Source organism: Notechis scutatus, chromosome 1 (genome assembly GCF_049901735.1).
Source record: "Notechis scutatus isolate UNSWTSFEM ecotype Mainland chromosome 1, rNotScu1.2, whole genome shotgun sequence".
Classification (NCBI taxonomy): Eukaryota; Metazoa; Chordata; class Lepidosauria; order Squamata; family Elapidae; genus Notechis; species Notechis scutatus.
This window is the reverse complement of record NC_142009.1, coordinates 186,366,421-186,380,404: the sequence shown is the minus strand read 5'-3', so window position 1 is coordinate 186,380,404 and position 13,984 is coordinate 186,366,421. Positions and strand designations below refer to the sequence as shown.

Sequence of the window (13,984 nt, the reverse complement as noted above, 5' to 3'; positions counted from 1 at the left end):
AAAATATGCAGAAATGCAGAAGAGAGAATTAGAAGTAGAGAGACAAGGGGATAAAAAGGGGAGGGAGAAGATGAGAGGGAAGAAAGAAAGGAAAAGAAGTTAAAAAGGACAGAAACAAATTATAGAGAAACAGGGCCTATTTAGAGATAATGGGTGAAAATTTAATGGAAAAAGGTATTCTGCAAAGGTACATAAGATAGTATTGTTATATTAGAAACAGAAATAATTTTAGAAAATATGAAACAATGTATGATTAAAATGTTTGATAAAATAGCTATTGTAATTCAGTGGAATGTTTGTCAATAAACAAATGTAACAAAATGAATATTTAATGATTTACAAAACATGAAGAGAAATAAGGGAAAAATTAATTATGGAGATTATATGTGTCTTTAAGGAAGTATGATATTTAATTGAAAAGAAGTGTTAAAGATGTTAAGATTTTAATGATTATTAATGATAGAACTGAATTGGAATAGAATGAGGGTTTATAATTACATATATTTATAATCTTTTTTTTAAAGAATATAGTGTGTATTATAAGAATGTACCAAGAAGAATTCGATTGGAAGTTATGTATTATGTATTATATTGAAGGTCATAACCTTAAGGTATATATTGAAGTTTAAATAAGAGTTGAATGGATGTAATTAAAAGATATAAAGGTGTCATACTCCAATTAGTAATTACAGGAGAAAATTTGTTCAATGAGAAAAGATAATATGAAATTGAAACAGAACAGACAAAAGTGTAAATATAATGATTTGAATTGAGATGAGACAATCAAAATAAAATTAAGAAAATTAAAAGAGGGGAAAAACTATATAGAAAATGTAGAATAGTATAAGATATGGAATAGAACACAAAAAAGAGCATGAAATTGAGTTTTGTGTCTGTATAAAGAAGTTCAACCCAGGACCATGATATTTTCAAAAAAGATGTTTTACTTGTATGTATGAAAACCCAAATAAAACTTTATTAAAAAAAAAAAAAAGACCCTAGCCTTCAGAAACTCAATTCTAGTCAAGCTTTCAGATGCAGTAATTCAGTAGGGTTATTGAAATTGCCCCGTGCATGCCTTGATTCAATTCTGTCAAATAAAGCAGAGTCACTTTCAGAAATTCAGACACGCCCTTACAAGCCGCAGAATCTTGCTACTTTTGTCAGAATGATGAAAGCAGTATTGGATCTGGAGCTCTGCTCTTTTTTTTTAAAGATATCCTTGTTACATCACAATGCACATTTGAGAGGGGCAGGGTTTGCATCAAATGCTGCAGTTCTGCTTATATCAGTCTGATTCTGTCATGGTCTATTGGAATGACCTTGGAAAGCAAGCAAAGAGCTGCAGACTTGAAAGCTGTCATGCCAAAGTACCTCAGTCCAGAGGGGGGAAAAGAGGGTAGGAAGCATCTCAGAAGGCACCCTCCCTAGTTTTCTAGAAAAAATAAATAAAACTATGTGAGATGTGCTTTCAGACTTGCGAGATTTTATTTCTATAATCTTACAATAACCGTAATGTTAGAATTGTTTTGGGTTTCTTGTTTAGACTAGTTTGAAGGACCGATAGATCCTTCCTTTTTCTGCTCTGGGGACGTCAGTGCTGCTTATTCAGTAGGACTACATAGGTCCTGTTCTTACCCATTCTGAAAATATTTTGTTTCTGTATGATCCTGTGAGCTATTTATATATATAAAAAAGTGATGGGTTGTATTGACATATACCTTAGTTCAATTCATAAAGCAACTTCAGTGATTTAGCTTTAGGATTGCTTGATTGATTATGTTCCATCAAGCTGGGAAAATCTGTTTCTATCCTGGCCCTTCATTTCTTGTAATGATGTTTTTTGCTGCATGCAGTGTGTTTATGTCTTCATTAATAGTTTTATATGGTCTCCATTGCATTGTGATCTCCTACATTTTTCCCCTGCAGCGCTTTTTTGTTCTGGACAATGGAATGTTGAAATATTCAAAGTCACCAATTGATGTAAGTAACCCTGGGGCCTTTAAAAAAATGTTACATATTATTTGGATACTTAGTTCCAGTAGTGATGCAGACATTCCTGTACTGCAGAGAAAAGATGTAAATCCTGCCATCCAGTTCCCCTTTTTTCCCCATCCTCAGGAGTTTATCACAAACATTCTGAATTTTTCAGTTTTATAATTTGCCAGATTTTGTTTGTGGAAATTAGATACTTTTTAACCTGCTGGGTTTTTAGTGTCTCTGAGCTTGATTGTTTTCCAGCAGTTATTTCATCACCTAGAGATGAAATCTCATTCCTGTGGTTTCTCCCTACATCAAGGAAGAAAGCATACCCCAACTAAGATTGACAGGGCAGACTCCTGTTTATAACGAGCCAGTAAATCCCACCCTCTGGCTCTTAAATTACTAAGATTTAAAACCGAAAGCACACCAGCTTCTTGCCTTAATGCTACTACTTTGAAACTTTACTTTGGTCAGATCAATATTTTTGCAATATTATTTGATTGATATAACCAGTGTACCTATTATGCAACACCTGTGTCCTTGTAGGTCAAGTGCCTTGGAAATTCTCTTATGTGTCATTTGCTGCTCAGTGGACTACAAAATGTATCAAACCCTCAATTTCACAGAACAATAGAGGGGAAGGGATGATTGTTAGATCTGAATGTCCATTAAATGGCAAAAGGGATGCATAAACAGTAAATGAATTTTCTCCATTGCTTTCATGAACCAATTTTTAATGAAGATTGGTAAATCAAGGGTTTACCATACTAATAAGTAGTGCTTAGAGATTTTAAATTGTAACTTTGTTTTATTTTAATTATAAGGTGATTATAGACCATAAAACAATTATTTTACCATAATAATACAAGTCAATAATTACATAAACATTGGAAAAATCTAGCATCATTAAGAAAAACATTAGAATAATAAATGATTAACTGCTGAAACTACGTAATCTAGCAATTTAAAAGATCCCTGTTAAAAAGCAGCAGTATAAAACAAACAAGGCCTACAATATTTTAGATGAATTTATTTTTTGATGCATCTTTAGAACTTCATAGATTATATATCTATATATGTTCGAATTAAGTACATTTTGTTACTTATTTTATAAAGCAAGAGTTTATGCACAAAATGCTCGAAAACACAAAAGCAATCTTAATTATAATTAGTTTTCCTTTTGTGTGTAATCACGGAAAGGGAAAATTGATTCAGAACATGTCGATATTTTGTTCAGAGGAAGAGTTAACTATTTAAGTAACATTATTTTCAGTTATTTCTGAAATATCATGTGTATAATGGATGACAAATAGAAGTTAATAGGCTTATTTTTGTAGTTTGAGCCCTCGGACCTATTTTGGAATGTATTCAAGTACAAATTTTCTCTATTATTCTTTATTAAACTCTCTATTATTGTTTATCAGTATAAATTGAACTTTACAGACGTAGTATTTGCATTTGAATGATGCATCTTGTCAGAGTTATATTAGCCATCTTTTATCATCATAGCTTTTACTATTACGTAGATAATAATAATAAGTCTTTATTGATTAGCCCTTGGGCCATATATTATTACATAGATGAGTCAGTGTTAATCTGAATTTATTTATTTAGTAATGAAAGTAGCTGTCATAGAAATGTCATTTAAATTAGAGGTGTAATTTTTGCCTGTATGTATATGTAGTTTATGCAACCTGTGAAATGTTGATATGTATGTGTGGAAGAAAAAGCAGTGCGCTTTTTACGTAATAATCCTGTCCTGATAAGCAGCATGTGATAATGTCTTCCCAACTTTTCCTTATTTTTGCTATTTTATGTACCCTTGCATTATATCCCAGAAATCTGTCCGTCCATTCTCAACAGCGATAAATTATCGATTTTGCCTTTTATTTCCTAATGTGCATACATTTACTCTTGTTTCTTTGTTTTTCAGACTCAGAAAGGGAAGGTTCATGGGAGCATAGATGTGGGGTTATCGGTTATGTCAATTAAAAAGAAAGCACGTAGGATAGATCTTGACACCGAGGAACATATCTACCATTTAAAAGTACGGAGTATTTCTACTAATTTTTATTTTCAAATTTTGCTGTAAAAGGAAAATTAAATACTATTGTTGGATTCCTCACTCACACTGATCTTTTAATTAGGTAAAATCCCAGGATTCATTTGATGCTTGGGTGTCAAAGTTGCGCCATCATAGATTATATCGTCAGAATGAAATTGTGCGATCGCCACGGGATGCCAGTTTCCACATATTCCCTTCAACTTCCACCACTGAATCTTCACCAGCTACTAATGCCACAGTGCTGGAAACTAAGGTATAATCTTTTTTGGTCAGGAAGAATACCATCCTTCAGTTCATATATAGTTGTTTTATAATATATAACAGTGCTATCCACTCATTTTTCTCCTTTATGGATGCAAATGAAAATGGATGCCTTTATATATATATACTCTACCCGACTCTGTAGTTTCTTCCCCAAACCCCAAAAACTTTAACCTTAGACTGTCTACTATTGACCTCACCCCTTTCCTAAGAGGTCTGTAGGGGGCGTGCATAAGCGCACCAACGTGCCTACCGTCCCTGTCCTATTGTTTCTCTTATTCTTCTTTTATTTTTCTTATATGTACCCATTTCATGTATTCACACTATGTATACACTTATACTTATTATCTTGTAAACAATTGGCAAATCAAATCAAATCAAATAAATAAATAAATAAATAAATAAATATATGAGTAACACTAACACCGAAAAGAAGAACATACTCGACAAAGGAATCTACACTGTACAGTAGTCCTCGACTTCCAACAGTTCACTTAGTGACCATTTCCCATGGTCATGAGATTTACATTCCGATGCTTGACAACTGATTCACATTTGTGACGGTTGCACTGTCCCAGGATCATGTGATCACCTTTTGCAACCTTCTGCCAAGCAAAATCAATGGGAAAACCAGATTCACTTAACAACCATATTACTACTTTTACAACTGCAGTGACTCACTTAACAAAAGTGGGGCAAAACTCACTTAACAAATTCCTCATTTAGCAATATAAATTTTAGGCTGAATTGTCATAAGTTGAGGACAACCTCCACCACATTTACTGAAATATTTGTTATTAAGTTTAATTTAGACTAGAGTGTCAGATACATACATGCGTCAGTTTTTAAAGAAGAGAATAACAATTACCACTTTATTTTTTATCACAGGCAGTCTTTCTCTCAGAATTCTCACAGGTATATGCATATATGTGGCTATATCTTTCTTTAGGTCTCACAGAATAATTTCCCCTGGCAACCGTCTATCCCTTGCAGTAGCAGTCTACCTGAAACGTGTACTTCTGGCCAAAGTAAAGTAGTTGCTTGGTTGCAAGAATCAGAGGAGATGGACAAGTGTGCAGAAGGTCAGCACTGCCTTCCTTTAATCTTCACTGCTACTGATAGAGCTACAAGGCGAACATAGCTTGAAGCTATGGTGGAAATGAAATGTCCTTATTGTATGTTATATTGCAAAAAATACATAAGAATTCTCCTTCGGCTGTGCTTAAAATGAAGCCACCTCTTTTTAATTACATGCCATTTTTTCCAAGAACCATCAACATTCAGATTTTCAGGACTAATCAAAAGTCGTTCCTAATGTTAGTATATTTTATAGTTAAAAGTACTCCACTTCTACTTAACAAATATTTCCTATGTAATATACAGTATATTCTATTTCAGCTATAGAGCTGAAAATTCTGTAGTTCCTATATATTATAGGTAATACCGGTAACAACCTAGTTTATACTTTCTACTTCAATGTATCCTTTAACATTTTTTAAATAGTTATCATTTAACTCAGAAGTAATATTTGTAGGAATTAAAGATAACCCAGAATGAATTTTAGGATGTTCCCATTGTTTGCCTTGAAATACAATTTAATAAGATAGAAGAATCAAAGAATAAAAACCTTCCTAAAACTCTGTGTTTAGGCAGTTTTTTCAATGTGTCTTCCCGTCAGCACATAAATTGTTTTATTCTACATATGGTATAAATTCCCATCATGCTATCTACCAGTCTGTGAAGATAATTCTGAGAAGGTTTGGGGACATGCAAAGAAAAAATTTCAGCAGCTGTGTGGAATAGAGAAGGGAACCCAAAATCTGTTAGCATAATGTGGCATGAACTTTTTGGATTTGTAGCATGTGATCTTTTTGTTTCTGAAATGTTAGTGGGGAATGGGGGTTTCAGATATCATCATTTCAGTTTAATTCTCTTGCGTTCCTCTGGCAAATGGAATCTTAAGCAAAGTAAGTTTTTGTTCTAAATCTGGTTTTTTTTTGGTCAGATCTCGCACATTGTCAATCGAATCTTGTAAAACTCAGTAAAATTCTTCAGAACTTAGAAATACTTCAGAGAACTCAATCAGCACCTAGCTTCACAGATATGCAGGTAAATAAAATTGATTTTTAAAATTATTAAAATAATGCTTGCTTATACTATCTGTTTTGCATTTGAAATATTCTCTGTATGAACATTCTCTGCTAACAGCCATATCATTGTCAGTATATGAACTTCTAGTATGACACAAGGTGGTGCAGAATTATTCATTATTAGAGTCAGGTTCTCTAATGAGCGTCAACTGAAATAATTTTTAAGCCTAAATTGCATACTTTGTTCTAAATGTAATATTTGGTTGCCTTTTTGTTCTGTGTTCTTTGTATTAAGGACTATTCTGAAAAGAAAAATGGAATTATCCTAGCTAGCAAATTTTAGAAAGAATTCTTTATTGTAAATGGTTGAAGAATTGTCCTGCAATTTTTATTTTTGAAACTGTCTTTAATAGCATGTTTGCTTTATCTGTACCATAATGTATAGAATAACACTTTGCTTATGTTTGGCAGACAACTAATACTCGATGTTTGTTACTAACTTTTGCAGTATTGTCCATGTCAGCTTTAACCCAATGCTTTACTACTTTGATTATTTTATAACATAGGCTAACAGTGTAGATAAGAAAGACAAGCGTGTCACCAGAAGATGGAGAACAAAAAGTGTGAGCAAAGATGCTAAAATACAGCTTCAGGTACTGAGTTCACTATGTTTTAACTATGGTTTGGTTAAGTATTTGTTAAAAATAATAAAAACATAAAATTAACTTGAATTTGAATATTTAATTGTCGATAGCTTTTTTTAAAATTTAAGGTCAAGATCTGCTGCTCAAATTATTTTTGTAATTATTTGTCCTTTCTTAGAACTGTTAGATCTCATTGCAGAAATCCAGAGGACCGCTGGAAGGTAGCAGATAACCATAGAAAAAAAATATTTCCATCTAGTGGTTCTTTGGATTTTACAGCCTTGATCTGGTAACCATATCTTTTCTCCTATGAGCATAAAGGCTTATTAAATGAAGAAAAAAGAAAGAGATAGACCTAAATAGATTGTGCAGAAGCTACATGATTATTTGTTATAAGACACTATCATAAGTTACATGTTGAGTATATGTGTCTATTTTGTGTGTGAATATATTTTGGGAAATCACATTTAATCGCCATACTTACAGAACAGTTACATACAGCACCAGTGTGCAAGGTTTATCTACTCAAAAGCGATATTATATCAGATACTATCCTTGCATAGATGCCCAAAGTTTTATTTTCCTAGATGCCTTAATGTAGGAGGAAAAATCAACAAGTAGTGAAAAGTCAGTTATGTATATATGAGATGGGACATCTGTAGAGTTTTGAAATGAACAATTTCAAAGATGAGATAATTTTTCCATCAACTATACAAACATGAGGTTTTGCAGGATACCAGTATTGTTCATTGAAGCGCCACAAAATCAGATCTTGGATGCTGGATTTAATGAAATAAAAATAGCATTAAATCTGTTGAAAAATGGTAAAATGTCTGGAGTGAATGGAATTAGAGCCAAGATATTCAAAGAAAATGTAATTCAATGGCTACATCACTATTTCCCATTATTTGTCACAGGAGGTTTCCATTGCATGGAAATAAGCAATTAAAATAGCTACTTTGGAAAATGGCAATAGTTGCATGTGCAAAAGCCACTGAGACCTAGAACTTTTACCAGTCATTGGGAAGATCTTCATGAGAATCATTGACTGACTTTACAAAAACAGTGGGAATAGACAAGTGGAAATCAAACTAAAGAAGATTATTACTTTATGTGTTTATGAAAAACTTATATACAGATCTGGAAGCCATGGTGCAGAAAGAACATGGTGAAACAGTCTGTCTCAAGATTGGTGAACATGCACTTTCCCCTTATTTATTCAAAGTGTATGCTGAATATATAATAAGAGAAGCTGGGTTGAAGTATGTCATGATTTTAAAATTGGAGGAAAAATGTCAACAGCCTATGCTGATACTATGATACTATCCTGATAGCAAAAATGGCAAGATGGAATCTATTATTTATGGAAGAATTCACTCTATAAATTCACTTTATAAACATTTCTTTTATGAGTGAAGTAGAATATTTTCACAATTTTTTTAAAAAAGACATTACTTTAACAAAGAGAGTATTGCAAGCTTGAAAATAAGTAGTTTCTACTTAGAGAAATAATATAGGTGTAGCGGGGGAGAGGAAGAGAATAAGAGGAGGAGGTTTTTGGTAGGAAGAAGAGGAGACAGAGGGAATGTGAGAGGAGGAAGGAGAGGTTTTCGGGGGGGGAGCCAGACGGTGAGGATAGGAAGGGATGCCTGGAAAAGGAGTCCTGAGAGGATAGGAAAAGAGGCCTAAGGGGGAAATGGAGAAAGAGGTCTGGGGAAAGCAAGAGGAGATGAAGGCAATAGGGAGGATACGAGAGGCTTCTGTGGGGCAAGCCTGAGGGAGAGAAGGAGGAGAGGAGAGGAAAGGCTTCTGTGGGGCAAGCCTGAGGAATATACGAATGAGCAGAGGAGACCCCAGCAGGCTATACAAAAGTGGGAGAGAGGAGACTGACCACCATAACTCTACATGACCCAGGCCAGTAGAGGTGCCAGAGTGAGGGTCCAGTGTGGACCGGCAGCCGTATCAAGAGAGCCAGGAGAACCTGGACTCCAGCGGCCCTTTCGGGGGTAGCGCTATGACAATTGTTATAAGTGTACAGGATAAATTGAATTTTTTTTCTTCCTAGGGAAAAAAAAGGAATCATGACTTTCACTGTATTCTTTCTGAAGTTAGAAGTGGGAGAGAACATGTTGTTACCCTGAACCACACTACACATTGGAGTTTTGCAATGAAATATTCTGTTTAAAATATTTGTCTTCAAGCTGGAATTAGTTTTGGTCTCTAGCTTGGAGACAACCTGCTATGTCTTTCCCCAAAATCAATTGGAAAAAGCTACCTTCTAACATCTGACTATTTGCCAATAAATTGGTAATTGGTGTACAGATAATCAGATAAGAAGGGAAATTAAGACTGCATATAAAATATTTCATTTTCTCCTTGAATTATGTTTTGGTAATAAGTAAAATGCATTGAAGAAGGGTTTTTTTTAAAACATATGGAGAATATAGCACTGTCTTCAAACAATCTTTGTGTTTGTGGTATGCTTTGCATGAAATGTTTACAAAGCAGTGGTTTTGTTATATATCTCAGTTAATGTCTTGTGTAAAAAATGCTAAATTTAGACTTTTACTTCTCATGATCTTGATGTTGTTCCTCTGTTGATGCAGTCTTGGACTGCATTGACTTTTTTGGCAGCTGCTGGCACACTGGTGGCACATACTTACGTAATGGTTTGCTAGGACACCCAGATCCTTCTCAACAGTTACTACTATTGAGCTCGGTAGTGGTAGTGGTGTCGTAGTTGGAATATAGTATTGCAGTCTATTTCTGCTGACTGCCGGCTGCCAGCAGTTTGGCAGTTCGATTCTCACCAGCTCAAGATTGACTGAGCCTTCCATCCTTCTGAGGTCAGTAAAATGAAGACCCAGATTGTTGAGGGCAATATGCTGACTCTGTACATCACTTTTGAAGGCTGTAAAGTCTAAGTGCTATTGCTACTACCTATTCTATAGCTGTGTATTTGGTTTTTCTTGCCTAAGTGCAGGACCTTAGTGATGGAGCTGTTTTTTATAGCAGAAATTTCAAAGGGATTTTTCTAAAATTATTCCATGCTTTCAAAAATTCTGTTTAGATTGCTTTATGACCTCTTTATCTTAATTTTCCACATAGAAAGTATAATTCAGAGGCCTACAGAATTTGCACATTTCAGGATTAATGTGATTTTTTTTTACAAATTACATGGAAAGATTTTAGATTAACAGTCAACAACAGTCTAAAGGATTGTTTTTCTATCAAGTCACCAAAATTAAAGAAGAAAAAAGAAATAAATGTGCGGGATTCTAAAACTTTGTATTTTTATGTAAATTGATACTTTAGTGATATAGATGGGATTAATGAGGATTGGTCTAAAAGCCTCTATTTCTAATGTAGAGGGGTGCTCTGTATAAATATGGTAGAGGAGGCATGTCAAATTCAAGGCCCGTGGGCCAGATCCAGTCCATGGGGTGCTTAGATCTGGCCCGTGGGGCCACCTGGGAAACAGCAAAGTACTGGCCTGCGGTGCCTCTGCCAGTGAAGTGGAGCTGGTGAGGGAAATAACAGAGCTCCGTTTTCTCTTGCAGAGGGCTGCAGGAGGCCATCGCAGCCAAAAACAGAGCCCAGGAGTGACCCTCACAAGCTCCGTTTTTGCTGGGAGATTGCTAGCAAAACAAACTACTAGCAAAAATGGCATTTGATTACACAGGTGACCTTGAGCTGACCACACTCACCTCTCCCCCCTGGCCCTCAATGAAATTGAGTTTGACACCCCTGTGGTAGAGTATCCTCCCCTTAGTTTGACTGAGGGGTCCCATGTCAAACTATACATCACATCGTGACTTCCTGTAAGCTGACAACATAAACCAGTCCAGTATCTGATTTTTTAAAATATAAACAATGCTGCGCTTCAATGGTTATATTACCTAGACATTGATATTTGAACATAGATCTTTTTAACATTTATATTTTATTGAGTTTTGCTAATCTAGATTAAATGTTAATATATATTGCTAGTTCATGCATGATATGTCATGTGCTAAAATAAATACATTTGTAATATGTTAATTTTGAAGACTGTTCTGGTTTAATAATAATAATTTATTGACTGGGGGTATGTTGGGTTAGTGGTTAAAGACTGAGCTGGTCAGCTGAAAAATCTGACAGCCAGGGCTTAAGACCCCAATGCTGCAGAACAGAGTGAACTCCTTCCTGTCCTTGCTCCAGTTCCTGCTGACCTAGCAATTCGAAAGCATGCAAATGTGAATAGATTAATATTAACCATTTTGATGGGAAGATAACAGCGTTCAGTGCGCTTTGGCATATAGTCATGCTGGTCACACGACCATGGAAATGTCTTTGGACAGCACTGACTCTCTCAGCTAAGAATTGGAGATGAGCACAGCCCCCTAGAATCAGACACAAGTGGAGAAACTTTTACCTTTACCTTTAGTTTATTTACTATTGTTTTTATTTTAATGCAACAATTTAAATTGTTGCTAAATTATGAAAACCGTTTGAAATAGGAAAAATATATTAGAAGCTCATGCAGTTATTTTTGGATATGGATTTCTAAAAAAAAAAAAAAAGAATTCCAAAATTCTCCTTTTGTAATAGACTGCGGTGGCTCATAATAGAAAGGTTCCTAGATATAACTAAGCATCTGGATAAATCATATCTGGTATAAAATGGAAGTGAATCTTTTCTCTCTTTTCTGTTCCCATTTTCTGTTCTCATTAACCTAAAATATAGTACTAACTGTACTCAATATCAGTTTTAGCTGTATCGAGAGTTTTCTCACAATCTCCACCAGTTACTTCTGATTCTTTACTCTACTTCACTTAAGCAATGGCTTATTGTTAAGGACCTACAGGTATAGAGCTGCAGAGGCAAGAGATGCTGAAGGGAAACATCCAACATAGGTATAGAAATCTGTTTGCTTCATATTACATATAGTCCAGGAATAAAGTGAAAGAATGGTGTAGAAGGAATGTAGCAAAGATTTGTGCAACCTTAAATCTTACTCCCGTTTTCTGGATTGAAAAAAGTGTGATTAACTTGAACAAGCTTCAAAGGCAGAGAGGAAACATTCCTATCCAAGTAGGAATATGTTATGTGTTTTACTTATTATCAGTTGGATGTACTAAGTTGTAGTGTGACTTTTAAAAAGAATTGGTTGTAATCCTGCAAAACTACTGCATGCTGCATGCTGAGGAATGGTAATTTTTATTTATTTTTATTTATTTATTTATTTGATTTGCCAATTGTTTACAAGATAATAAGTATAAGTGTATACATAGTTGTGAATACATGAAATGGGTACATATAAGAAAAATAAAAGAAGAATAAGAGAAACAATAGGACAGGGACGGTAGGCACGTTGGTGCGCTTATGCACGCCCCTACAGACCTCTTAGGAAAGGGGTGAGGTCAATAGTAGACAGTCTAAGGTTAAAGTTTTTGGGGTTTGGGGAAGAAACTACAGAGTCGGGTAGAGTATTCCAGACATTGACCACTCTGTTGCTGAAGTCGTATTTCCTGCAATCAAGTTTGGTGCGGTTAACTTTGAGTTTGTATCTATTGTGTGCTCTTGTGTTGTTATGGTTGAAGCTGAAGTATTTATTGACAGGTAGGACATTGCAATGTATGATTTTATATACCATGCTTAAATCAGACCGAAGACGGCGTAATTCAAGGTTTTCTAGTTCTAGAATTTCAAGTCTGGTGGCATAAGGTATTCTACAACAAGTAGAGGAGTGGAGAACTCTTCTTGTGAAATATTTCTGGACTTTCTCAATTGTGCTAATATCAGATACGTAATGTGGGTTCCAGACTGATGAACTGTATTCGAGTATTGGTCTAGCAAATGTTTTGTATGCTCTAGTTAGTAGTGTGATATTACCAGAGAAAAAGCTACGTAGGATTAGGTTAACAACTCTTAATGCCTTTTTGGCTATGTAGTTGCAGTGGGCTCTAGCACTTAGATCATTAGAGGTGAGTATTCCAAGGTCCTTTACAGAGCTTGGGTCATCAACGAGATCTTGATTATTCAGCTTGTATTTTATTTTCTGATTTTTTTTGCCAATATGTAAGACAGAGCATTTATTTGTTGAGATTTGAAGTTGCCATTTGTTTGACCATTCTGATACATAGTCAAGATCTTTTTGAAGGGTAGCAGTATTGTCTGTGGTATTGAACAGCTTTACATCATCAGCGAAAAGAATGCAATTGCTCTTAATATGATCACAGAGGTCATTTATGTAGAGTATGAAGAGAGTTGGTCCTAGAACACTACCTTGGGGGACACCACTATTGACAGGTACAGAATTTGATAGGACGCTCCCAATTTTGACCATTTGTTGTCTGTTTGACAGGAATGCTTCTATCCAGTTATGCAGTTGTCCAGAGATACCATAGGATTTTATTTTTAGGAGTAGTTTGTCGTGTACCACTGAATCAAAGGCTTTACAGAAGTCTATGTAGATTGCGTCTATTGCTTTGCCCTGGTCGAATTGTGTCGTCCATATGTTTTTGCAGTGTAAGATTTGCAGATTACAGGATAGTTTTTTTCTGAAACCAAATTGTTTATTGGAGAGTAGGTTGTTTGTCTCTAAGTGGAGGATGATGGATTGGTTAATAATTGATTCCATGACTTTACAGGTGACGCAGCATAAGGAGATTGGTCTGTAATTTTCAACTAGGCTTGGGTCTCCCTTTTTGAAGATGGGGATGACTGTGGCTTGTGACCATAGGTTAGGCAAGGAGCTGGTCCTGAAAGATTTTTCAAAGATTATGCTTAGAGGTTTGGCTATGGCAGTGGATAGCTTTTTTAAGAAGTAGGCACATAATCCATCCGGTCCAATAGATAGAGATGGTTTTAGATTGCGTAATGCTTTTTCAACATTGTCTTCTGTAAAATCGATATGTATTAGATCATTGTGGTTATCTGTGGTACGGCTAGGAAATACT

The 13,984-nt window shown here is 35.0% G+C and overlaps 1 protein-coding gene across 12 annotated transcripts in view; it reads left to right on the top strand.

Annotated features, from left to right (window-relative positions):
* Positions 1–13,984, top strand: part of OSBPL6 (oxysterol binding protein like 6) — a 101,471-nt gene that overhangs the window by 40,923 nt on the left and 46,564 nt on the right. For 7 of the 12 annotated variants that reach the window (XR_015746599.1, XM_087950454.1, XM_087950488.1 and 4 more), the window contains exons 5-10: positions 1,930–1,983; positions 3,917–4,030; positions 4,131–4,301; positions 5,259–5,391; positions 6,315–6,418; positions 6,966–7,052. Coding sequence is in view for 11 of the 12 variants with exons in the window: in XM_087950454.1 (XP_087806580.1) it covers positions 1,930–1,983; positions 3,917–4,030; positions 4,131–4,301; positions 5,259–5,391; positions 6,315–6,418; positions 6,966–7,052 (663 nt within the window). In the remaining variant the exon portion in view is untranslated. The remainder of the gene's footprint in view (positions 1–1,929; positions 1,984–3,916; positions 4,031–4,130; positions 4,302–5,258; positions 5,392–6,314; positions 6,419–6,965; positions 7,053–13,984) is intronic. The other 5 variants (XM_087950492.1, XM_087950495.1, XM_087950479.1 and 2 more) reach the window with 1 other exon arrangement.